Raw genomic sequence first — 27834 nt, 5'->3', positions numbered from 1 at the left:
CATGCTCCCACCCCATGCCCCATTTTGGCCAGCAGGATGCTGCAGGAGTCCGTCCCATCTTTCCCTTGCCCCCCCACCCCACCCCATGGAGAACTACAATGCTGATCCAGCCCTCGAAGAAATCCAGTTTGACACCCCTGCTCTGCAGCATCCTTAGTGTAACTGGAAAAGCAACAGCTACGGAGAACTGCTCTTCTCAATGACACACCATCATTGTTTGAGCCATTCTGAAGAAGTCGGTATTTAGTTCTCTCTAGTTTCTTAACATGCAAAAGGTAAAAGTTCCCCTCGCACATACATGCTAGTCATTGCCGACTCTAGGGGGCGGTGCTCATCTCCGTTACAAAGCCGAAGAGCCAGCGCTGTCCGAAGACGTCTCCGTGGTCATGTGGCCGGTATGACTCAACGCCAAAGGCGCACGGAAAACTGTTCCCTTCCCACCAAAGGTGGTCCCTATTTTTTCTACTTGCATTTTTACGTGCTTTCGAAACTGCTAGGTTGGCAGAAGCTGGGACAAGTAACGGGAGCTCTCCCCGTTACACGACAGCACTAGGGATTCGAACCGCTGAGCCGCCGACCTTTCGATCGACAAGCTCAACGTCCTAGCCCCTGAGCCACCACGTCCCTATGAGCCACCGCATTATAAAGTCTGTTGCATAGATGCCTGACTTGTTAATGCAATTTACTCCCAAGTGTAATGGAAGCCGTATAACTTGCTTAACCCGGGCAGTGGATGCCATTCAGTCCAAATTTACTGGGCTATTTATCGACCTTCCTTGGAAATAAGCTGTAGTCAAAAATAGATACAATCAACGTACAGTGGTAATGTTGAAAAAAAGCATTCCAAAATATAAAATGCTTTTAAAAAGCAATGCTTGGTTATCACATAAAACTGTTTTAAAATTTGAAATGAAGTATTTAAATGTATTCTCACCAGCAGTACCTTCAAGTACCTTAAGCTGTAGGTTTCTCAAACAGGTCCATTATAGCACAGTCAATGTACATACTTACAAATTGTAGCTCCAAGTCCTTTGCATCTGTTTTCTCTATGGATTGGGATAGAAAGTATACATATTTAACACAACAATTATGCCCTCCACCCACAAAACGTATCCTTAAGGTGTACTTCAGGAAGATGATGTCAAATGTAGGAAGCTTTAAGAGTCAACAAAGAAAGAAGCAGGGCAGCCATTTGAAGATTGCAGGGTAATGCACTCAACTCAACTACAAAGTCTCTACATTTCTGTTTATTGAGACAAACTAATTAAAAGGCACAAACATGGGGCGTATGTTTACATGACATTATAACAAACATATACATTAAAAGTGTAGGAATGTGTTCTTTTTGCTACACAGGAAGTTCCTAAGCTTTTATATATACAAAAGTTGTACAATTTGATGTCCTAAGGTACAAAAGTTCATTTATAAAATTATTTTACACTAAATTCTATTATTTTTTCCCCATTTTTTCTATGTAGTCCAAGCCCCTAGAACCATTTTCACATAATCTGGACATCAGTCTAACCCCAGACATTTGCCTCAGAAATACGAAATATGTTGCTTTTACACTGACACGATGGGTATAAACACAAAAACAGTAGACTTCCACCCTCTCAGGTTTGCCAGCATCCCATTTTTAAAAAATGAAAATATTGATTGCTATTGGATTGGCATCCTTGCTCTGAGCAAAAGCCTCTTAGATTTTCCCTTCCAATTATTTCTTATACTGTCTTGGCTATAGGGTACGTCTTTAAAAACAAAGATTAAAAAGTGACTGTGACATGATAGCCTAAAAAAATTGCTTCCCTAGATTTTCCATCCTACTTTATGTACAGATAAAATTAAGGATGTATTCTTGGGTATTTTAATGGGACTGTTTGGCAGGGAAGGAGAGGATTTCCCTTCACTGGATAGGTCAGTTAATGGAAAACCTCCACAAATTAATAACTATTTGTTAACACAATTAACTAAAAGTACGAATGACTGTTGTTGCTTCTTCTGCAAATATTTACAAAGTTGAAGAAATCTGCACAACACTTGATTAAAGGGGGAAACAAAAAAGGTAAAAAAAAAATGAAACACAAAATAATAAGATGCACTCTCTTGGCTTGTCCTGAAGGGGCATCCTAACTAGTTAGTGGTTAGAATAAAAACTGTATACCATTTTATAATATAAGACAAAAAAAAAAACTTTCAGCGAACAACACCTGCTCTCGTCACATCAGCAGGTTCTGCTTGAGAGAGTGAGAGGAGACACATGTTCTACCCAGCACTTCCACAGTCTTCAAGCTTAAAGCCATTTTTCCATGTTTCAAAGCTCACTGTATGCTCTCCATAATAAAGAGTCCCAGCTGGATTTCGACTAGAGACCGCATTCACGTAGATTTCAAATCCTATTCTACCAGCCACAGCTGTTCCTTGCCAAACATGAAACAGTTCTTTTTTATTTATTTTTTAATATGCTGACTATTAGGTTATACTCCCTTAGGGTAATATGTCACTTACTATTTACATTTCCAAAATACCAGGTCATAATCCCTATTGTTATTTAGAAGTTAGAATGATAAAAGTTACCATATGCTTTGCATATCAGAGTTGGTATCACTTTTCCCATAGGGAATTCGGCCTGAATTCATCATATTCCCAAAAGGTAAAATGCATAATTACTTAAATGCATTTTTTTAAAAATAGGACCATGAAATGTATTTACTAAAAAAAAAAAAAAAAGCTACAATACTTTCTCAATCAGAGTCGCAGAGCTGGCCAGTTAGTGATTCATCTCCACAATGTAGTTATGGAAATCTCCATATATGGAGCCTTCTAGTGTTTAGATAAAGAGGTGTTTTTTTCATTTACAATTTCCTCAGTTACCATTAATGATAACTTTTCAAAAAAGTTTAAGAACTGGGCTCAGTTCTCATCTGATCTTCTTCAAACATCATTGCCAGTTTAAAGGAAAGAAAAAGACCCAGAAATAAGTCAACAGCCAGCCAACTGAACAAGGATTTGATTATGCTGTTTTCCCCTTTAAACTGGAGCATGATTTTTTTTGCATCAAATGAATTAGCCTGGTTTCATTATTATGAACTTAAAAAAAGGTTAATTGCTCTTAAGGACTTGTTTTCTATTTTTCTTTTTAATACTGCATGAAGTTTTTGCTCTAGATTTTTTTTTTTACCAGGGGGGAGAGGTTGGCAATGCCTGGGGAAGGAAAGGCATGCTTTCCACAGGTCTCATGGCTATATTTAAAGGGCCAGCTAATGTCATTGGTGTTGGGAGATTCATTGGTGAGGTGATAGTAACTGGATGTGCGATGTTCACTGGAGCAGTGACTGAAGTTGGTAAATTGACAGGTGTAGTGAGTGTTAACGGAGAAGTCATGGACAAAGGGCTGGTTATGGTAACAGGGTGGCCTAAGCTCATTGGGCTGGAGATGTTAACCGCACTCGAAACATTGGCCGGGCTTCTCATATTCATTGCAGCAGCCACAGTGACTGGGTTGGTGATCGTCCCGGATGCCACTGAGGAGGTTATGTTGAAGGGAGTAGAGAGAGTCACAGACGTAGGAGCAGCGGTGGACGTTTGGCACAAGTTGGCAGCTTCTAGAAAACAAGAGAAGAGATGACACCAAAGTTGTGGCTTTACAAATGGACAGAGCAGACAAGATTCTGAAACACCAAAAGGACAGTCCTTAGAATAAATTTTGATGCAAGATTTTGCAATGCCAGTCAGCCTTCTCTTATCTACAAATCCCTTTCCCACTGGACATTTAGACCTTTCCAACTCTAGCCCATTTTGCTGACAGCTTATGCCACAGTAGCAAAAACATACAAATCACAATGCAAGATGCCTATCAGCAATTAAGGGCTCGCAGACAAGTTAATAAGCCTGTGTCTCATGTATTCTGGTAAACTTTACATTTTTTTAATAACAATGAATATATTATGTGCTTTAATAGTTTCTATTAAGTTTCTGTTCATTATTACCATAACAAATATTCTCAAGCAGAATACAGGGCCGGTTTAGCTCTGCCTGGTAAGGCCTGTTATTAAGAACACAAAGCCTGCAATTACTGCAGGTTCGAGCCCGGCCCAAGGTTGACTCAGCCTTCCATCCTTTATAAGGTAGGTAAAATGAGGACCCAGATTGTTGGGGGGGCAATAAGTTGACTTTGTAAATATATACAAATAGAATGAGACTATTGCCCTATACATTGTAAGCCGCCCTGAGTCTTCGGAGAAGGGCGGGGTATAAATGTAAAAACAAAAAAACAAAAAACACACTTTGAAATGCGATTATTAAACACTAATTCTACAACCTATAATATCTTCAGTCATGCAATTCCTCTGTGTTCAAGACATCTGGCAATTTTTAGTAATAAAAAGAGGGGGATTTGTTCATTAAAGCAGCACAGTAATAGCAGAAAGTCCTCTGAAGAGGAATATTATAAGTAGAGAGAGTGTACATACCGAATGGTACGTACTCTATAGCCTTCTCAAAGTTGTACTGACATTCTGTGAAGGTTTTAAAAAGTCATTATTAGGGACCGATACACAAAGCTAGTTTTCACTATTACCTGCTTATTTCATTTTAAAATAATTTTAACCACAACTTGTGGAATCATTCAATCAGTGTAGTATTTTAGTTATTGTAAAACCCCAGTCAATAAGATGAGTGCATCAAACCCCACCAGTCAGGTAGCTTTCACCTTGATTAAGAATGGATTCCCTCTGGAAACAGAAAGAATTTGGCTCATACTGTAACACCAAGAGCACTCTGCCACTATTTGAGCTAAGGACAACTGGAAAGCTATAAAGTTAGCTACTTTTATATATCAGCACCACCTGCTGGCTATCAATAAAATACTCGTGTTCCCATGGAGTTTGGGGGAAGGGGGGAGAACTTCTGATACTAGCAAAACCAGCAGCAATTGGGAATCTCAGCTTAAACCAATAAACATACAATAAAAGTCATTCATATCAATTTGGGGTACATCAGATCATATTTACCAGCTGGCAACAACATGGTTTTCGTGAGAGGTCTAGGTTACTGACTCCAGTGCATGTTAAGAGAATAGGATGTATTTACGAAGACCAAGAGAATGCAGGTGGTGCAATGCAAGGGAAGGACCTGGGGTGCTTCTCATTGTGCTGAGCAATTATTATGTTCAGTATGGAAACTGCAACCTTGTACCCCAAAATACTTCAAAGGAGGAAAGCTGAAAGTCCAGCCTTATAATACAAGCTATATAAATGTATCTGACCCTACCTTGCTTGACCGAAGTTGGCCTCAGAGTCTGTTGACTTTCTGTAATCAAAATTGGGAGGTGGAGGAAAGGTGTTGCAATTAAGCCATTCAATGATACATAATTCTAGTTTTCCCTTTCCCAAAACATCATACAGATTTGTATTTGAGCATGTGCACGATTAAAAGGTCCAGCTCTAAAATTCTGGCATGGTATCAGGTGCTTATGTCTAGCGTGATTTAAAGGCTATATCCACAGAGCCAACTAAATTAAGTTACCAAATTAACCCATTTTCTAAATTTGCTGCGTAACAAATGAGTAGCTAGCCAAACAGCCTGGGTTCACAGCACACCCACCCACTCACACAAAACTTTTCAAAATAAGCATTAACTGAGCTTAGCAACTCAAGTTCTGAGTTGGTTATACATGGAATGAGCCTGACTGTATGAGAAGATCAATGCAGCATAGTTCTTTCAAGCCTGATCTGCAGGGCCGCTCTCCAATGGTTTTTCCAAATCGAAATTAGTTTTTGATCTCACAATGCCAGAGCAGACTCTTTATTTTTCACTACCAAAGTTCTGAGTTGGTTATGCGTGTATGAGCCCGACGGTAAGAGAAGACCAATGCAGCATTTAAATGTCCTGATCATCATGCTCCTTAGAATACTGAGCATATATAATGGCACTCTATATAGTTAACTCCAAACCAGGACCCAAAAATTCATTTCACATTACTGTACGTGAGGGGGAAAAGGTGTACTGAAGGAATTTTGTCTAATGCAAGATGAAAACAAAAGCAGTAACGTATATAAGCTTCAAGATGTCAAACATCTCCCTTGTGTGCAAGGAAGCCAGAGGAAGGACAGCAATTAGATTTACTGCTTGGATTTTGAGCAGTTTGTGCTGCAACTGGTCTGTGCCTTAGGTATTCAGCTCTACTTTTAGAGGTAACACAATTGTTGCATATTATCATACAGCTATGTGGCCACCAGGCTGCTGGACTAAGACCTTGTTCAAGTCATCCACAACTATGTTAGCTTACTGGATGACTTTGTACCAGCTCGTCTCTCAGTCTAATATACCTCACAGGTTGGTGGTTGGAGGAGAGTGCGCTATATATGCTGCCCTGATCTTCTGGTGAAAAGGTGCAATATCAATTCAACAGGTAAGACTGCTGAGCCTTCCACGCAAGAGAATCAGAATCTACCAAAATTAATAATGCCACTTCTGCTTTCCAACCACCCTTCTGCTCTCTTTATGCACCTTCCATTAGGATTCCTTCAGTGATCACCTTTGTCTCTCATTTTCAGAAATTACACAAATGCTTATTCTGCAACCACGTAAAAGAACGTTTCTTATATGTGGTGGAGTTTTGATCTATCTTGAGGAATGATCACTGCCAATCATCTGCAGGATCCCAGTCTCTCCTCCACCAGCAGCATTTTTCTCCTTAAAAAAGAATTATTGTAGCCCAGGGCTGAACTGTGGGGTCCTTGGTGCTTTTCTGAGCTTAGTAAGAGTCTAACACTGATGATGTTAACTAGTTGGTAATTAAACATCTGCAAGAAAGCAACCAAGCTCTGAGGGGACCAAGGATCCCACATTTTTTTCCTTTTTAAGTTGAAGATACGTTCTGCTCCTCAGGGAACTTAGTATTCTGTAGGTCACTCTACCTCATGTTCCAATACCAGCTTCCTGAAAACTGCCGTTCTGTGCATGCAGAGAAAAACAGGGACCAAGCTGCTAAAATTCATCATATGCATCAGCAGTAGAATGAAAGCACCCATTTAGAAGAATTAAGATTTATAGCTAATCTGAAAAATGAATGGAAACTCTTATAATTCAGCATGGTGCATCATATGTACTTGAGCAAACAAGATTTGAACTGCAAAAATCCAGGCCCTAGAACACGACAGATGGCTGTGGTCCAGTTACATTCCCAGTTTAAACGTGCAACAAAAATAAGCTATAAGGTTAGAGCAGGATTATATGTCTGTGGATGCTCTAGAGATTGACACATGGAAGGGGGTTCATTCACTGATGGATTCAATTTACCAAGCAATCTCAACTTTTATACAAAGCATTTGGAGAAGACTAAGCAAGAAATATACTCAAATCTATTCATTATAGGCTTCTTCAAAACTCAAAATTTCAATCAAGGGAAGTGGGAAGTTGAGCAGGGAAGAAAAGCCAGGTGGTGGTTCCTTCTGAATTCACATTTTCTCATGTTTAACACAAACATATTGGGCTCAGTGATATCCTTCTATACAACTCCTAAAGGCTGGTAAAACAAAAAAGTCCATCGACTTGTAAAAAAGTAAAAATTAAAACAAGGCACCAAATTCAAAGGGTGGAGAATGCTACAGATCTCTAATCTGCATAGTAGACACTGGGTATATACTACTATACTTGTTTTGAGATTCTTTGCAATGAAAGTGGTATCGATTTAATACAATATTGATAAATGCTATTTTAAACACTGAATTAGATGCCTTTGTAAAAATGGCTATAGCAATAAAAACTGCTTATTTTATGTAAGCCATCAAAACACATATAACTCTCCCCTTCCCTTGATATGGAGAGAACAAAGACACATACATGCATACACACACAATTCCATATGTGTGTGTTCTTTCTAGTTCTTTCACATTTTAATTGCTATTGAACATCTTGTCTTACTAGTTTCCACAGTTAAAAGCGAATGGGTCATAAAAAAGCAACAAAATGCCACCAACAAAAGTCACCATGGCAAAAGGGAACCCTAGCAAATGTTATTTGTAAAAACGAACAATACTTAAAGCAACTTTATAAAATTGAAAGACAAATAGATGCAACTGCAATAAGACTGGCATCAAGTTCAAGAATCATGGAGGTTGGCTGTCTTCTAGCCAAATTAATGTTTTAGAAAAACTGAAATTATCCACCTTATAAAGAATTATAAACCGGTTTAAGTGTTCAGGCTTCCTCCAGGCTGTAGAGAATTTCCTCTATGGAAGTCTGGAAACCAGTGTGGTAAAGTGGCCCTATCTGTATCAGACTGAAGTGCCAATGAGCAACTTAAACTGACAGCTAGGATTTTGAGTATCTGTTATGCACAAAAATGATTACCGGACTATAAGACGCACCAGTGTATAAGATGCACTAAGATTTTAAAGAGGTAGGTAAGAAAAAAAAAGGTTTTTGCCCTCCCCGGTTCCCAGGAGCACTTTGCAGGCCTCCCAAACCCTCTGTGCGCCCTGTTTTTCGCAAAAATGGGCCCATTTTTTGCAAAAATGGGACGACCAGGGTGGGGCGTCAGGAGGCCAAAAATGGCTGTATTCGCACCAACATTTCCACCCTCTTTTAAGGGGTAAAAAAGTGTGTCTTATACCCCCCAAAATACGGTAAGTAACAAGAAAAGCCAGATCGGTCTCAGAAATCATGCCCTCAACTTGAAAATAGAGCAAGAGATCAAAATTTTGACATAAGCAACAATGGGCAAGCTGGTAAGCCACAGCATCTCCTGGCTTTCATAAAGTAACTGCTTGACATAATCAGGAAGTAATAATCTATGACAAGCAGGCTGATCACTACAATCACCGGAGATTAACAAGTAGCTCTTACCCCCTTGCATATTTACAGAGCATGAATTTACTCCATGTTTCCTGCAAGCTATACCAGTCATTTATACATATGCAAGATGAACTCCAACTGTCTGCCGCCATCAATTTTTACCTTTCTTTCTTGCTTTAACTGCTTCTTCCCATAGTCTCAAAGTCTCAACTTGTTTTCCAGGCCAGTTTGTGACATGTTGTTGCTGTGGTTGCTGCTGCTGCTGCTGCTTCTGGTTGTTGCTCTCTTCATTCATACAAGCTGTTCCAGCCACATTATTTAAGAAAAATGCAAAAATACATATGGGTGCAAATTAGAATTTTATCAGTTAGAAAGAAACTTGAAATTAAAAACCACATTTTACAGACTCTGAACACATTTTTATTTTTCCCCCATAATAAAGAACAAAACAAGTGATTTTATTAGTTCAGCACAAGAACTGTAAGCTTTTGGATGCTTCTTTGCCATCAGAAGGAAATTGTTAAGATATAATCCCAACTGAAGTTTCAACCAAATCTACAAAGCTTAGAGTCTGCCATGACTGGAAGACCTGATAATTAAATGGAGTTACAGAAATATAATGCAAGCTAGAATCTATCTTATTCATCTCAAGCTATAAAGACCAGGTATTTTAAATATTCTAGTATTGATAGGAGGGAGGGAGGGAGGGAGGGAGGGAGGGAGAGTTTTGATATATTTGTGTCTATCTAAACTGTACAATTTTTGAGGCAGAGTGATTTTACCCTCTGCTGAGACACATCTTAATTTCAGCCACACAAGATCAACTGCATTTTAAACACATTTAAGAAGAAAAACTGAATCCCTATCATGAAATCTACTGCTGGTGTTCCTCGACAAACGTAGCTTAACCCTTTCTAACCATGAAGGGTTTTAAGAGGACTTCTATTAGAAGGGAGACATAGGTAGTCCTTCACTTACAACCACTATTGGGACCAGAATGTCCATTGTTAAGCAAAGTAGTTGTTAAGTGAGATATGCCCGATTTTATTATTTTTTTTTGCCATAGCTGTTAAGTGAATCCCTGCAGTTGTTAAGTGAGTCAATCATTAAATCATGTAATTGTAAAGACAATGCAATGGTCATAAATATGAGGACTGGTGGTAAGTTTTTTTTCAAGTGGCATTGTAATTTTGAATCGTTACTAATAGAACAGTTGTAAGTCGAGGACTACCTGTAACTGTTTTTCTTCATGTAAATGTATACTGGAACTACAACATTTCTATAATATGGATTTGCCAAAATGCAGGACATAGCCCTAAGACAAACTGAGTGTGTACACAGAGGAAAGAAGGATGTAGTTGTTTCTTCCATAGTGATCACAGCTGTTGCTACAACAAACAAATGGGAGGTAATAGGAAGTTTCCACCGTAAAGGCCAATATAATATTTAATACCATTCAACAGAAAATGAAATGCAAACAATCTTTAAAGTAAATACAAGTTATCAATCTTGCAACAAGTATTTTTAATCAGCATACTAAAACATATCAAATTTAAACCATGGCTACTCACACGCAGGAAGATGTAGATTTTCTTGCTTGAAAAAACCAAATTCTGCAATGTAAATGAAACAGCTCTGTATAATTTATTGTACTGAATCTGAGTAATAGATACAACTTATATTTTAGATATGGAGAGCCTGAATGAAATTCCTGTCAAGCCATGAAGCTCATGAAATTGATTCACCCTAACTTACCTTCCCTGGATTGTTGCAGGAACAAAAGATATTCGGAACAAACCAAAATCTGAAAAACTTAGGGACAGGAATGACAGTATTGGGAAGGGCTAGTCCAAAACTGTACACACCAACTTTTGATTACATAGATTCCCATGACTTAATATTTAAACAGTTGCATTTTTCTTAAGCATAAATTTATATTATTTCATCTATGTTTGGGCAACCATGGAAATAGGGCTGAGATATGAGCCAAAAAGTATCCATTTACACAGATGCTTTCATCAAACGTGATCTACATAAGCACAAGGAGATGACACAGTTGGCAGACAAGACTTGTAGGCAAGACTTAGGCAACAGGTGGCAGATGTCTTCTGACATGTTCTATAAGTGGAAAAAAGCTAGCACACAAGAAAAAATATTCTATTGTAGGTGGATTCTTGTGCCATAATTGTAGTTGCAGACAGCTAAAAAAAATGTACACAGACTATTGTACTACCTCATCTCTTTACTGTCTCATTCTATTGCATTCAGCAGCTAGAGCTCATTGTAATCCACAAAAAAATTAACCTTCATAGAATGCCTGCCTAAACACTAAGCAAAATTGTTACACAACCTAATTAACTGTTTACAAACATAGGCTAGAATTCTGCAAATTTTGAATATAACCCCAATCTACTCTTAGAGGAACCCATGGTAAATGCATCCCTAGTTCTTCCTGTTTTATTTGCCACCACAGGTGGGTTTACTATTTTTTGCTTATACCGGTAGTCCTTGATTTATGACCAATTTGGATGGGAACGTTAGTTGCCAATTGATGTGGTGGACGAATTTACAACCATGTGGAGGTTGTTCAGCACACCATGTAGTCCTTAAGCAAATCTGGCTTTTCTGATATTTTTTGTCAGAAGCCAGATGGAAAGGTTGCAAACTGTGATCACATGACAATAAGACACTGCAACCATCATAAATGTGAGACAGTTGCCAAGCACTCAAATGGTATTCACGTGATTGCGCAACAGTCATAACTCTGAGGGCAGAGTTTTTCTGAGGCTGTTTTACAACAGCCTCTTTTTTCTGAGGCTGTTGTAACTTCAAATCATTGTTAAATAAATGGTTGTAAGTTAAGGACTATCTGTAGTATGATCATATTTGGTCTTCTAGTTTAGGAATTGAAGGAAATGGAAGGTTTCAGAAAGAAACCAAAGCGAATTATTGGTCTGACAAAGTCTCCAGTAATCTCCAAATCTTCCCCAATTGAACTTTTTACAAATGTTTGACATGATTGGGCATTTTTGCTGAATCGGCTGACGACTTTACCTTCAGTAATATAACTGCATCAGGATGAATACTTGTTTTTTCCAAGTATTTATTTGGTCGCCAATCTTAACATGCCAAAAACACAGAAGCAGCAAAGACAGCTGAAACCAATCCTTGCACAGATTCCAAACTCTTTGGAGAGACTCTGCAAACAAAGTTTTAAACCTGGCAGTTTTCAGACTGTTTTTTCTAAGAGGAAAAAAAAGTTTCCAAAAACCTCTTCCATCAATATAAATTCCCATCTTCATGGATCTAATGTATATGATACGGGTCTCATCTTATATGATCTAAATCATCAGGGTTTTTCCCCCTCAAAACCCTGTAGCATGCGCTACATCGGAGGGCAAAACAAAGTCTTTTTTTTTTTTTAAAGGTAGCCACTTACTTTTATTGATGCCTTGTTTACAGGTATTACAATTGATACTTTGGCTCTGCCCATGTGTCTTTAAGTGGCTGGTAATATATGCTGCACTCAGAAGTTTACCACAGATATTACATGACACTTTTCCTTCGTGGCGCACCATGTGAGTCCGCAACCTGTCTTTGGTAGCAAAGGCAGCTGTGCAGGTCTACACAGAAAGAAACAGAAGGTCTAAAGCAGAATACTTATTTACTGAACACTAATTTTAATAGTTAACTGTAAGTGCATGATAAATACCTTGAATTCCCCACAATAAATCTCTGCAGAGGAATGTAATGCCATTCGTTTCAAAACTCTGCATTTAATGCACCCCAATAAGTACATAAATATGACATATTTAAACAAGTAGGTGTACTGCTCCCACAATAATAATGCCTCTCACTACATACAACTTTTACAAACAATAAGCTGGCAAACCTAAATTTGGACTATAGTAGTACACAGAGGGTCAGGAAGAATCATGATTAAGTGCTCTTAGCAGAACTAAGTTTTCTATCTGGAAGTACTGGACTATAACATTACATGAAGCTTACTGAATTAAAATAAATACAAAAATGCTTTAACTCTCACGTTGCAAACAATAATTATTATAAATTGATAGCTCCCAGAAACTGGGTGATTTACAAATTGTTAAAACATTTCAAGTAAGTAACAGTATAAGAAACAAAAAACAAAAATGAGAGAAAACAAACCCAGATGGGAGTGGGATGTCAACTGTCCTTACCTAAGAGCTGGATCAAGAGCCATTAGCAATACTATTTAAACTACTCTGACTACCTTCAATGCACATATAGCCAGATAAAATTAAATTGACCATACTAAGACACAGCAGCATATTTCTACATGTGTAAGAGCTGAATATTACTCAGGTATAAAGAGAACCTTCATTCCTTAAAGCAAAGACACTAATCAGGTTGACATTAGAGTGTTTTTATATATCCTAGCAGATCAAGGTAATCTCCCATAACAATCGCCTGATAATGCCCCTGGACATGATTTTCTTTTCCATTATTCAGTTACATTTAAAAAAGCCAAAAACAGATTTAAAGTCATGAATCACCCTTTCTTTTAAATCAAATCATTTAATGGCCAAAATGAGTCATCAGGAACAGCTTAGAAACACAATGATAAAGCTAAACAGAAGAGGATTAGAGATTTTTTTTTAAAAAATAAACTTTGTACATTATTAGCCCACATTAAAAAAATGCTAGCCTGCCTAAACAAGTGCAGAGTCTGACATTAGAGGCAAAATGACAAGCCGGACAAAGGAAAAATAACAAACCAACAGAGATCGGCAATCTTTTGGTAACCAGAGAACTCTTTACTTTTTAAAAGAGAATCCGCAGTGGATCAGGTGGCAAAGTAAGATGGGCAGAGCCATGCCATACCATAAGAAGGCCCTTGATTAGAATAGAATAGAATAGAATAGAATAGAATAGAATAGAATAGAATAGAATAGAATAGAATAGAATAGAATAAACAGAGTTGGAAGGGATCTTGGAGGTCTTCTAGTCCAACCCCCTGCTTATGCAGGAAACCCTACACCATTTCAGACAAATGGTTATCCAACATTTTCTTAAAAACTTCCAGTGTTGGAGCACCCACAACTTCTGGAGGAAAGTTGTTCCACTGATTAACTGTTCTAACTGTCAGGAAATTTCTCCTAAATTCTAAATTGCTTCTCTCCTTGATTAGTTTTCACACATCGCTTCTTATCCTACCCTCAGGTGCTTTATCCTGTTCCCTCAGGTTTAGGAATTTGCTTTTTAATCTTAGTATTAGGTTATTTTAGGGCTCACACTAAATACTCCTTTTGTGCATTTTCACCTTCAAAACTCTCATTATTATAACCAAAATACATGCACACTGGATAGGATAAAAATAGTCCTGACATAATCACCTAGATTTTGTATTTCCAAAAACAGGGAGTAATCTATTACCTGCTTATTTCTTTTTCTTGAGGCATAGAATCAAGGGACCTTGGAGGTCTTCTAGTTCAACCCCTTGCTCAAGTCAGGAGACCTTATACCATCCCAGACAAATGGATGTCCAATCTTTTTTTCAAAAAACCTCCAGGATGGAGCACCAGTAACTCTGGGAGAATGCAGCCAAACTCCATCTCTGGCCTGACGTAACCCATTTTGCATACTTTGGAGGCTCTTTCACTCCATTTTAGAATGGACCTGCCACATTCATAAATATTTTCTACCATCATTCTTTGGGGGGGGGGGGGTCAATTTTAATAACTTACTAATGAAGAGTTTTTTGAAAACGGTAAAACTTGCAATTATTTTGTAAAGCTTCAGCTGGCCTAGTAAGCATCAGTTACTTTTTTTCTCATGACCAATTTTTGGCTGCAGTTGCTCACGTGTGACTTCCTCTGGTCTCTTAACTTTTTCAACCTATTCCCAATAAGCCTTCTAACTCTTTCTGATTCTTACTTAATCAAGTTCATGGGGACAATGCCCAGGGTGAGGCCCTTATTAACTTCCAATGTATTTTTTTAAGGATAGTCTTCTGAACCAAGCTCACTTACTGCAATTTCCTTACTGGCTTTCCAGTTGTCTACGATTCTAGTGTTTCCTGCTGGTGCCTGTCCATATTAATCAGGCCCAACTCTCTCTTTACCTTTTAGAGATTAGCCATGTGCTGTCCGAGGGTCATAATGGGGGCTAATTTTAATACTTGGCTCTGAACCTTCCATTTTATCTAATGATGTCTTACTTCAGAGTTTACTAGAGTCCATTTGGGTGTCTTAATAAGCTAAGCAATACAGATCAATAAAAAAATCTTACTTGGCATTTGAAGGGTCTCTCTGTAGAGTGAACATGTTTGACATGACAACTTAAGTGATCAGGTCTGTGGAAAAAGAAGAAAAGTAGACACAAGAAAGCAAATTGTTACACAAACACAGAATTAATCAATTATTCAATCCAACATCCTCCTGCACATGAGGAATTTACCAGATACACAAACCTATGATCTCAACTTTTCTGAGAAAATCTTCATAATATCACAAAACTTCAGCTACACACATGAGCTTCCTGTAATTATTGTAAACCTCCCCTGAAAAATCTAAATTGATAAAAATTATCTTAAGGGCTATTAGCCATTTAAAATGGGAGATTGTCCAAGCAAAATGGAGGCTGTGTGACTCTACAATACTGCTAAATTAATGCCTTGCATAGTAATGCTTACAAAAGGTGCTAAAAAAAAATCCCTATACCTTCACTACAAATCAAAGGCTACGTAATTTAATTTTGAATTTATAATTCAAACAAGCAGTATAATAACAAGCAGTTATTTCCCACCATTAGCAAAGGTTGACTACAGATTTAAATGCAAAGATACTTCTCCTGGTGTCCTCTTCCCCTTTCCCATCTCCATCCCTCCATCCCCATTTCTTACTTTCCTATCCTAATTCCTTCCACCCACCCACCCACCCATCGCGAACGCAGAATGAAAATCCAATACTTGAGCTCGCCTGGGATTTTCTACATGGTACCTCGAAAAGCCTTTTCCACAAACACCACAGGTGTAGGGTTTGGTGATGCCACCCTCATGAGACCTCACGTGATAGGTCATGCGGTCCTTCCTTTTGAAGCGCTGATTGCAAATTGGGCACTCAAAAGGCTTTTCATCCGAGTGGGACAGCTTGTGTCTGTTTAGGTGATAGACATCCCGGAATGCCTTGCCGCACATCTCACAGGCGTGGTTCTTTTTCACGGGCTTGCTGGGCTTCTTCACAGTCTGGGTCCCTGGCATGGCTGTGGCACCGGCACTGCTGCTTGGGTTGGTAGCGGAGGAAGACGTTGTGACTGTTGATAGGATGCCTGCAATGGTGGAAACCAGCGATGTCCGGCTGTTGTCCCCTGCAATGGTGGAGATTAGGGGCACCATCGTGGCAGGGGCTTTCTTTGGCCGTGACACCAGCTTTATCCCAGTATGGCAGGATTCGTGGCGCCGCAAATGGTAGCTGTCCCTGAAGGCCTTGCTGCAGTATGTACATACAAAGGAGGTTTTCGGCTTCTCCTTTTTAATCCCAACAATGGCATCTTTTAGTGTTTCAGGTTGGGTTTGAGATTTCTGTGATATCGGCAAGGGTAAAATGGGCTTCTGGTCGGGAGTGTCGACAGCTGAGCTCAGGAGAGGCAGCAAACTATTTTGTGCTGCTTGCTGTTGGTGATGCGATGCTTCATGTGCCTGAAACCAAATGTTCATACTTTCAGAAGTGAGGGATGCAATGTGCAGTTGATCAGCAGAAAAAACATACAATTTAGCAATCTACAAACAGAGATTCAACATATAACTCTGACTTAAAAAGAAACTGAAGGCACTTAACGGCTAAAATTCTTACATTCAGATGTTTACCATACAAATTACAACTTCATTTTTTAAAAGTATTTCTAACTAGAAACCAAAAATGATGACAGAAAACTTTTGCAGATACTATATTAGCACTCCACTCCATCCATCCATTCATCCATCCATCATCTACCCCACCAACCATAATCAAACAATTTTTGATAGCCTTCAGGCTACATGAACCAACGTTAAACTATCTATGGGGAGGTTAAATGCAATCAAAATGATAGCAATAACAAGATCAGAAAGAAAATAACAATAAAACAAATAAAGCAAAAAATAACAAGAATAAAACAAAAAGCAAGATGGCGTCAGGTAAGGCTTCTGAAACAACTCAGTTTTTAAGTTTCCAGAAAGCCAACGAAGAGGTGCCCTGCCTATCCTGCCCTTGTTCCAAAGCTCCAGTGCTGCCATAGAAAAGCAGTGTCACTCATTTCAACCCCACAAATCTCTTGGAAAGGTAGGATTACAAAATGTTTCTTTCCAGCTTTCTCTCTGGAGCTGAGGTAATCAGATGCTAAGCTATAAAAGGCTTTATAGAACAACATCAGCACCTTGAATTGCACCTAGAAAACTATTCCGTAGCTAATGCAGGACCCAGAAAATCACTGCTAATAGAAGTGAACACTAGTATGAGGACTAAGCATTCTGGGCTAGCTGCAGCTTCCAAGCGCTCTTTAAAGGCAGCCCCATGAAAAGTGCATTGTAATAGTCAAGGTGGGTAGTGATGAAAGTGTGAGTTACTGTGGCCAAGTCTTCTTACCCAGGGGCAATTACAATTGGTGCACCATCTGAACCTAGATATAGGCTTCTCTGGCAACAACTCCACTTGATAAACCAGGAACTGTAAGTCCAGAAGGACTCCCGAATTGCAGCAATAGAGAATCCCAATGGATAAATTACCCTATCTTACCCAAATTCAGCTTCAACCTTTCCTCTCCCAACTGAAATCTTACAGCTTCCAGGCATCATCACAACAGCATCTGCCTTATAAGCATCTGCCATACTGTTGAGCAACACAAGGATACTTTGTTATCATACCTTGAACTGCTGGATGATTTCGCCCAGTAGCTTCTTGTTAAAAAGCAAGGAGTAGAGAAACCGATTCCTGCAGCATCCCAAAAATTAGGGGCCACTCAGCTGATCTCAGTCCCTTCTTTTACATACTGAAACCACCCACTAAGGAGAGAATGGAACCAATGCAAGACAATGATTCTTTCCCTACTGCATGTAGGCAGTCCTATAAGACACTATAGTTGGCTGTATCAAAAGCCATAGAAACAACTAGCAGGACACATTTCCTTCCTCCAGATCCCAACGTATCAAAAATACAGATAGTCCTCAACTTACAACAGTTCATTTAATGACTGTTCAAAGTTACAATAAAAAAAATGACATGAGTTTTTCAGAGCTATGGCCTTTGCAGCATCCCCATGATCATGTGATCAAATTTCAGATGCTTGGCAACTGGTTCATACTTATGACCACTGCTGTGTCCCAAGATCATATGATCCCCTTTTGCGACCTTCTGACAAGCAGGCAATGGGGAAGCCAGATTCACTTATCAACTGCAGTGATTTATTTAACAACTGGCAAGGTTATAAAATGAGGCAAAGTTAATATCTCACTTAACATAAATTTTGGCTCAATTGTGGTCTGAAGTCTTGAAATATCTGTAAATAAAAAATGCTCAGCAAAATCATCAAGTAACTCTTTAAATGGCACATTTTACCAGAGCCACATCTGCTGAAAATCATGTAGACATCTTTAAGCTTAGCTAATATACTTTCAGATTTATCTCAGTTAAGAACAATACCGTTTAACAAATGAAACTTGTTCTAATATACACAACCTTTAGTACAGATTGTGTACACCTTTTCATAAAATTATCTCCCTTGGATAGTCCAGCAGAATCCTGCCTTTTCTAATTTTAGGAAAAATCTGAATATAACTTCAGAAGCCCTTCTTCCACTGATTTAATGAAGACAAATTACTTCATAGCCAACAGAACTATCTATGTTCTGTAGTGAATACAGATTACAGGGAAATATAAAACGAGCTTTTTAAAAATATATGACATTTGCTAAACATTAGGAATGTCAAGATATTCTGGTGTTCTACAACTCCTACACTCAAAACACTTAGAACTCATTGTTGACCATCAACGATGTAGTAGGCCAGAAATATAATAGTCCAAGGGGAAAGATCCCATGATCTTTTTTCTTCTCACAAAATATTGAAGAAAGAAAAAAATATGACTCACTTGCTAATGTTTTCATTTTAAATGAAAATTGATAAAATGTGAACTATATTTGGAGATATTTATACCAAGATTAACACATGAAATGGTACAGAAACTAATTTTCAGGAGTCCATAATAAAGTAAAAACTGCTTGCAATGATAGTGCTTCAGATTCAGAAAATGAGACTGATTAGACAAAATCTGTAATTTTGACTCGATTTTTTTTCTCATCTTCTGAAAAATCAGTGCTTTTTGTACTTGTTGAGGATACAAAGTTTAGAGTACACAGCATTCTTTGTTTTACCACAGCTGGGTTGTTGTTTTTTTTGTCTTTAATGTTAACTTTTTTGACTGTCTGCTTCTCCTTAGCAAGCAAAAATGAAAATCTGTTGCTGGAGTTCAGCAGCTGCAGTTTATTTATAATTAAATTACTTTATAAAGCAAGTTCAGTCAGTAACATTTATGATTATTGTATTTCAACACCAAACATATGTTTATGAATCTATCAAGTTATGGATAGAAGTACTGCACATTTTTCAATTCCCCCAAATATATTTTCCCCATAAAATTCAGAACTTTTTCTGCTTCATCAAAATTCAAGAGATGTTAGTTATGTAGTTAAGTAGGCAGTTCTTGATCTGAGGGCAACATGTTTTTCAGAAGGTTGAAGATGGCAGATGGAGTGATAAACTGGAAAAACCCTTGCTGTATAGAGGCAGAGGCAGATTTTTCATTTTTTTTTATAGATTTCAGAAAAATACAGTATCTTTTTAAAAACATCATAATAAATCTATTTTGAGATTCACACTATAGTGTGTGTCACCTGATGGGAGCCAGATTATTTTTTTAAAAAAATAAAATGCGCTTAAAAGCTATTCTGAAGGTCATGGAAAGCAGTCCAGGGACCTCAAAACTGAACATTCCCATCTTTTGTTATTCTTATCTTATTCCCATTTTATGTCTTAATCCGAGTATACACACCCCAATTCTATTTTTCTTTCTATTTACTGGTAGTTTGAGATAATGAGTTGTACAAATCTGCACTTTGTGGGGAAAAGCATAGACATTCTTAATAAGCTTATTTCATATCTATTATATACTGAACTTCTGACTGGGAAAACTAAAAATTTAGTAAGTAACTGAAGTGTTTTCAATAAGACAGTCTGAAAACTATTACACCTCCCATCTGCTTTCCTAAGTGAGAGCATTTATAAAATATACTCTTGGAAACTTAAAAAATAACAATTTTCACTTATAAACAAAACCATGGAGGAATCTTTTTTTTCTATATAAAATAAAAACCAATCCTCAGCCGATGATGATACTACAGTTATATAATTTTACCCGCAGTGATTTCCCCAATAAGCCACTTATTTTCTAAACACAGGCACTCATCACAAAGGGATGCGGTAAGGTGCTCATTACAGCAACCCATCTTTTGATTCCCTGAGGGGAGCAATTTTTGAGGTAATGACTGGGTGTATTTCATGATATTCAACATATTACATGATCTCTATCTTAATGACAGACTATTTGGTTAACTACAAGTTACGAATATAATTATAAATACCCAGTTTATTTTATTAGATTGTGAATACATAAGAAAGAAAAGCACAATGATAGGCTTTAGCTTCTGTAGCAAATCCATGAAACAGCCTGGTTGTAACCACAGCTAGAGAAACAAAGAACTAGTTGATTCAGTTACTTGCAAACAGATTGTCTCTGCTGAAAAGAAATCTATGGAATATGAATTTGAAACTCACACCTTCTGAAATAATATAATAGAATGATTATGGCATTCAACGCAATTAAAAACAGAAAAATCAGAAATATTCTTTTTGGTCAGTTGCTGCTTGGAAAAAAACATTTATACGGAAACTGGAGGTTATAATTCCAAAATATTGATCTCTAAAACTATTCTGAGTTTGAAGTCTAGACATCTGATCACTTATGCTTGGGTACAGACACAAATAAGTTACAGAATGAGGTATGGGGTTCAAGTAATTTATTTTACAGAGAGTCCTATTACCCAAGAGATACAGCAGATATGATGTATTTTGAATGTTTTATTACCATGTTAAAAATATAGAGTTCAAGCAGAGATAATAGGAAGAGGGAAAATTTTCACTGTAATTGTTAACAACATAATTAAGTGAATCTGGGGTCCCCATTGACTTTGCTGGTTAGAAGGTGGCAAAAGGGGATCACATGACCCTGGAAGATGCAACCATCATAAATGAGTCAGTTGCCAAGCATCTGAATTTTGATCACATGACCATGGGGATGATGCAATGGTCGTGTGAAAAATGATCATGTCACTTTTTTCAGTGCCACCGTAACTTTGAACAGTCATCAAATGAACTGTTGTAAGTCAAGGACTATCTGTACAGTATTAGCCTTAGATCCTGACCTATAACTTACCTCAATTCAAGTTTTAGATACTCCAAATGAACTGCTATCTAAAGAATGAACTAAGTTTGATTTATTAATTCACTTGTCAATATCAAATTCTCTATTATCTTATAGGTTAGTCCCTGAAAAATTGGGATAAAAAGATAAAAAAACCCCAGTTTTCCTTACTTAGGCTTAAACAGAATTAGTCATAGACAGGATTGTTCTTATTCTGAATAAATAGGATTTATTCTCCCATTACAATAGTGGTTGAAATAGATTTGATGACACTGAACATGCTTTGGTAGAAGAGTTCTTTTAAAACAACCACATTTTAGAACAGTTCTTTGTATACCACCACTACCAACAGCTACATAACTTTCTATTCTATAAGTCCACGTCTAAGAGCAACAAAAATGATAACAACAAAAACAAAAATCCACAAAGATTTTCACAAATCTTTACAAGTAGCTTATAGGTTTTCTTCTAGTTAAAACGGCTACAGTACTGTATGTTTCATGCAGAAAATCAGACTGAAGACTTGCTAAAGTCTTGCACTATATGCATCATCACAAGTTAGTTTTGAAACACTCCATTTCAAAAGCAGTTTATCATGAAACACAGAAGGCTTTTGTCTGACAAAAACTGATTGAATGCCCCACCCCCAAGCTACTTAAGAGTTCTTTGGATCCCAGCCCCAGTCTCCAATGTGCTACCCTCTCATGAGTTGCATTTCAACAGGATTTTTTCCACTTGAATAGTCTGATCTAAGTCAAATAGCTCATACTTTTTAGGCATCAGCTGGTGATCTATAATGTGATTTGCCAAGCTTCCACAATCTATTACCCACACTATAAGACAGGAAATGGCAATTGAGTGATTTTGCTCTTCAGCTTTTCTGACTAGTCTTCTGTCTTTGTCTACTACATGACAACAGAGATGTGGAAATGAGAACGCATTTCTAGCCAGGACCTGAGACAGCTGAAAACAGGTTTGGCTATGCAAAGATATTTCCTTATATTCCAATCTGAAAAATTGGGATAAAAATATGACCAGATGTTTTTAATTTGGCTATTGTTGCTATATACTAGTTAATTTTAATTCCACCAACACTAGTACTGTTAAAATTAATCACTTACTAGAGATGGGAGAGATGCCTGCAAGCTGTTTTATCCTTTAAGTGCAAGTAGCTTTCAGAATAGGCTTTATACTGAATTCCCAAAACCTATTCTTGCTACACAGATCATTGTTGCCTTAGAAAAATAACAAGGGCTGCAAGCATAGCCTGCATCTCAAAAAACAAGCGTATTTGATAGCATGAATGGAGAATGGTGACCAGAGAATGACCCCAACACAAGGTTCTGCTTTCCATGAGGATTTCACCTAAATGATTCCTGCAACTAGCTTTTTGAGCAATTAAACCAATATCGCCAAACACAGTGCTGAAAAGTAAACTAGTAGATAGATAGATAGATAGATAGATAGATAGATAGATAGATAGATAGATAGATAGATAGATATAAAACTGAAAAATAACTTGAGATACAGTTCTAGCCCAAATTCTCCAGCATCTGATTTCTGACCTAACAGCACAAGATACAGACTCTGAAGACAGAAGAGTACAATTCTGTAAGACCAAATTCTCTGGGCAAGGTTCAAGCAGCCATAATTTGTAGGCTCTTGTATGTGTTGCATGTTTGCCTCAAATCTTCACTAACGTCATAACTCATATAGATACCTTCCATTATAAAGGTTATATGTACACTGACCCAATCCCAAACTCTTACTGACTAGTTTGTGTGTCAGTCAGATGCCACCCTTTTACTCCAATGCATTCAGCATGCTAATAACTGGATAAATTATTTTGCACGTGAAACTGAAAACATTACAATAAAAGTAATGTTGCTGCCATTCATGTATTCATGTACTCTATTGCCTAAAGTTGCCAGCTTATTTTGTCTAATGGTACACAGGCTTTATTTGGACAGCTCTTGGTTCCTAAAACGGAAAACTGTTAACATGTAACCAATTCTAAAAATCTTATGCCCTATAAGGTGATCTTAAGAATTAATCTGTAAATAAAAGCATGTACAACAAAAGCATTTAATATGTTTGAAGTATTTTTAAATAAATATTCCTTTGTGTCCTGCCCTCTCCTGTAAAGCCAAACCAAGGATCTAAATTAAAAAGCATAGTTTATTTGGTGTATTTATATATATATTTCATACTTCTTGGATTTCTATTTTATGAATGGGATTTTTATAATAAAACAAAATCCTGTTTCATGACCTAGAGTGGAAAAATTTGGCACTACAAACTTCTGTAGCTGGAGGCAAAGTTTTTTGCATTGTATCTTGATGTCAGAGTAGCTAATTAGCATCAGTGAATCATACCTTGAATGAGCTATTAGATGCATGATGTCTTATTAACATGCAGCCTGAACTTTCTAGGCAACTTAAATACTGTTTTAAAACACATGTTAATTCTGATGTAAGCCAGAAATATATTTCTTTAACTACCAAAAACTATACTAAGTATAAGGAAGCATAACAATCAATAGTTTCTAATTTTAACCCAATGATCTGAAGATGACTTTTAAGAACTGATTCTAACATTTTTACCTATTTACTGTAGTGGAGAATGAAAAAAAATGCCAACATTTCTATTACAGCTTTTCAGAACAAGGTTTGTTAATATTTTCCAGAAAAGCATCATTGTAGCCCACCACAATCCACATTGTCAATTAAATGGTTATTTTAAAAAAAATCCACAAGGATTCAGAGAGGATAGCTGTTACTTCCTAATTCATGCAATATTCTCTAGAGAGATTAACAAAATTCAGAATTTACCAAATAATTACATTCTTAGCTGAACTATACATATACTTCATAATTGTTAACAATAGAACATTTCATGCCTACTATATGTAGTTAAGACACACAAACTTTGTATGAGTTACAAGATCAAAGAAATTTTGTTTTCAAGATCATGTTCTAAGCCTGTTTCCAGAGACTGGGCACCTAAGCAAATGACTCATCTTGTAGTTGGAAGACTTTTACTGTTAGAAAAGAAAGACTGCAGTGCATTCACCTCAGATTTATTCCTCCAATTCATGTTTTCAAACTGGAGTCATGCTTTGCATTTTAAAAAGAACAGAAAACTAAGTGGGCAAATGACGCAAACTCATAATTTGTAGGGTATTATTTTACCTTCAGGAAAGAGAAGAGGTATTGTAATTAGTATACAGTTTCAAGCTAAAAAAAGGAAAATGTATTATAACCTAGCTTCTCATCTGGCTTGTAGATTTAAAGACAAAGTAATCTGGTATGCAGCATTCCTTAGAGAAGATTGATGCTTCCAAATGACTCAACTTGCAAGCTAAGTACCATCATTTTTATTTTATTTTCTAGAATCCTTAATAGTTCTTAGCAGTCCTTTTTGTAAAGAAATCACAGTTTAACTTGAAGACATGCTTTATCACTTAGTAAGTCCAAATTTGATGAGAACAACCTCTGGAATTTTCTCTTGAGCAAGTTTTTTTTTAAGCTCAAGCAAAAAAAGCTGAATACGTTTTCCTTCAAACTATCCTATCCATCATCTCCATGATCATAAAATCACTTCTGTCCCAATATTAATTTTAGTTCAATTTTAGTAAACAGTGCCATTCCTCTGAACTGTCAAAACAGACTATAACATAATCTGTATCTAAGGGATAACCTAAGCTATATCTCCTAAAATGACTGCCTCTGAATACTGTCTGTTATTAAGTTGAAGATGTTATCAAGTTATCAAGCAAACAATCACATAAAATAATTTAAAATAGACATGTATGTAGTATTTCCCAGAGTTGCAGCAAAAAGAAACAGGAAAACAAATGCTTTAATGTGGCAGATTGGTAGAGAGGAAAAATAGGTTAAAGGCTAAAGAGGATAATATAGGAGAGCAGAACAAAAGACAACTGAGTAGATAAAGTGGCTGTTTTTTAAAAAAAAAGGATAAGAAGATACAATGAAGCATCTTGATACATGCTTATAAAAAGGAAGACAAAGTAGTAAAGCTAGAACTGCAAAGCAGAAAGTGGTAAGAGATGATCTCTTTAAGAAATGAGAACCTGAAGGAAAAAGAAAAACAGCAAAATTAAAAGGAAGATGGAATGAAAGACAACACTGTGGGGAGCAAAAGAAAGTAATGGTGACAATGACATCTTAGGAAGAGCTGGAGAAATAAGAGGGGGGAAAGTACAAAAGCAGAGAACATAGAAAAAAATTGGATGACTAAATTGTGAGCAGTGGAAGAGTCTAAATTTGTCATGCGTAGAGATAAGTAGCGCACTTTAAAAATGGAAGACAACAGGAGGTAGCAATGGAGACAAAAGTAGGATACTGCATACAAAATGAACAAAGATGATGAAAAGAAAATAGCATAAACGATCAAGAACATGTTTAAAAAGTGACAATCAAGGATAACATTATGTGCAAAAGGCAGAAAATGTAGAAGCCAGAAATTAATTCCAGGGTGACTAAGTCTAATACTGTACAGATCATCCGCTACAAGCTCATGTGGCACCTTAAAAGCTAATGGGAGTGCCAATGATAGCAATATGATGGGAAACAACTGCAATTAAAAAATAAGGAAGCATGCAAAGTAAACAGTAAAAGTAAGTAAAAGAAATAAGAGGGGAATGATGCTTTAATATGAAGTAACAGAAGCATCTGGTAACAAGAAAATAATTCAAAGCAAACATTACTGCAGACTGAAGTAAAATGTATAGAAAATCTCACAGAGTGTATCCGCAAGGGAGGGAGTCAGGAATCCCAGAGAAACAAGGAAAGACAATGATAAAGTACTGAAGGAGAGAGAAAATAAGCAGCTTGAAAACACAAGATGGAGAAAGACTCCAGCCAGCGAAGTGTGCACACAATCCCATTTTGCAGTACATTGGGATAAGAAAATAATTTTGAATATCTCACTGAAATGTTGAGAGGGAAGAAGAAAACAGAGTGGATGTAGGAGCAGGAGAGTAATACTGCAATCTATTCCTTCACCACCACCACCACCACCACCACCACCACCCCCCATTAATAGGGACAGAAGAAACAAGGAATGCAGCAAAATTTTTGAGTCGAGGAAAGAGTAGGAAGAAAATCTCCCACAGTGGGAATTTGATGAAATCGCTCTAGAGAACTGGAGGGAAGAAAAATAATTTTTAAAAAAATGCAGCAAGGGAAAGGAAAAAAAAAACCCGGTAAAGGATGGAGAGCAGGGTGTGAATAAGCCCCATAAATAAATTAGTTGCAATCTTTAAACCAAAATTAAAGCGGGGGGGGGAGAGAGAGAGAGAGAGAGATGGAGAAACAATCAATCACTTTCCCCCCCAGTTAAAAAAACAACAACAACCCAACCAAGGACAGGACTGGTCCAAAGCGAGAAGTCTCCAAACCCCAAACCAAGCCACCACCACCCCATAATCCCAACCACAATAAGAGCATTATTTATCCTTTTCGTGAACACGAAACAACAGAAAGAAGAGAGAGAGAGAGAGAAGAAAAACCCGGAGAAATAGTTTGGCGGGGAACGGCCAACGCTATTGGGAACAACAAAGCTTAAAAAGTAGGGGGGGAAAAACCCTCCCACTCACCCATCCACCCCCCCCCACACACACACAAACAAACAAACACACAGCCCCGTCCCAGACCACACGGCTTTTGTGGGGGGGGAAATAAAATGGGGGGGAGAGAGAAAGGTCGCTCTTAGTTTTGCGCGCCTACGAAGGTTGAGCGCGCGGGGAGTCTCCTCCGCCGGCGCTGAGGAGGAAAGCAGCTATTTATGGGGGAACAGAGAGGGAGGAGGGGGAAAAGAAGGAGAAAACGCGCTCCCGTCGGCCTCCCACGGCGCTGGCGAGCGCAACCAGATTCTCCTCCTCTTCCTCCTCCCGCTATTTCTCTCTCTCTCTTCACCCCCCCGCTCCGTCTGCGCTGCGGGAGGGAGGGAGGGAGGGGGGGGCGGCGGCAGAGAAAAGAGAGGGCGCCCGCTGCTGACAGAGCCAGCCGGCCGGATTCCTCCTCCAGCGAGGAGGCCTAAGCGGGGAAGGGAGGGGAGGGGGGGCACGCTGGCCGCCTTCAGGGAGGGTGGGGGTGAGAGGTTGGATGGCCGGTTGGTGTTGATGATGTTTCTAAGGAGGCGAAAACAAAAACCTGAGGGGGAAGAAAAAAAAATATTTAAAAATAAAATATTTTTAACGGTCGGGCGTTGTTCTCCCCCTCACCTGAAAAAGGAACGCGGTCCAATTGGCCTCCATGGTTTTGCGGCCGGGAGAAAGGAAGGGGAGGGGGGGAAGAAGAAGAGGAGGAGGAGGAGCCGTTCGTAGAAGGAGAGGGAGGGGGGGGTTGGTAAAAAATAAATGTCTTCTCGTCGCTCTCTATATAAATGGTTTCTCCTCAGGCCCGGCGGCCTGGTCCTGGTGGCGGCGGCGGCTCCTCGCCGCGCTCGCTTCTTCCTGCCCGCCCGGCTGCCTGGCTGGCTGGCTGGCTCGCCCTGGGCCGCGCTCTCCCCCGCCCGCCCCCCT

General features: G+C 38.2%; 1 protein-coding gene across 3 annotated transcripts; it reads right to left on the bottom strand.

Moving 5' to 3' along the window:
* Positions 1–1232: 1232 nt before the first annotated feature.
* On the bottom strand, positions 1233–27834 carry VEZF1 (vascular endothelial zinc finger 1). 3 transcript variants are annotated; one of them, XM_058164203.1, is made up of 9 exons: positions 27535–27834; positions 15756–16474; positions 15067–15130; positions 12236–12419; positions 10368–10409; positions 8959–9096; positions 5269–5307; positions 4470–4514; positions 1233–3602 (listed from the first exon to the last, which is right to left on the bottom strand). In XM_058164203.1, exons 1-9 carry the CDS (start codon positions 27565–27567, stop codon positions 3175–3177), a joined length of 1692 nt encoding a protein of 563 aa, XP_058020186.1. In that variant the 5' UTR covers positions 27568–27834; the 3' UTR covers positions 1233–3174. The 3 variants fall into 3 exon arrangements, with proteins under 3 accessions (XP_058020186.1, XP_058020187.1, XP_058020188.1); XM_058164204.1 differs by having other exon boundaries at positions 15777–16474; positions 27535–27833; XM_058164205.1 differs by lacking the exon at positions 4470–4514.

This window comes from Ahaetulla prasina, chromosome 1 (assembly GCF_028640845.1).
Source record: "Ahaetulla prasina isolate Xishuangbanna chromosome 1, ASM2864084v1, whole genome shotgun sequence".
Lineage (NCBI taxonomy): Eukaryota > Metazoa > Chordata > Lepidosauria > Squamata > Colubridae > Ahaetulla > Ahaetulla prasina.
This window is presented reverse-complemented; position numbering and strand designations above follow the sequence as displayed.

What these genes read in the sequence shown, in the direction of transcription:
- VEZF1 (XM_058164203.1), bottom strand. Translation starts at nt 27,567, where the DNA reads ATGGAGGCCAATTGGACCGCGTTCCTTTTTCAG. An exon ending in AGAGACCCTTCAAATGCCAA is followed by an intron (nt 12,420 to 15,066) that starts GTAAGATTTTTT and finishes CTTTCTGTGTAG; the next exon opens with ACCTGCACAGCTGCCTTTGC. An exon ending in TAAACAAGGCATCAATAAAA is followed by an intron (nt 10,410 to 12,235) that starts GTAAGTGGCTAC and finishes TTTACATTGCAG; the next exon opens with AATTTGGTTTTTTCAAGCAA.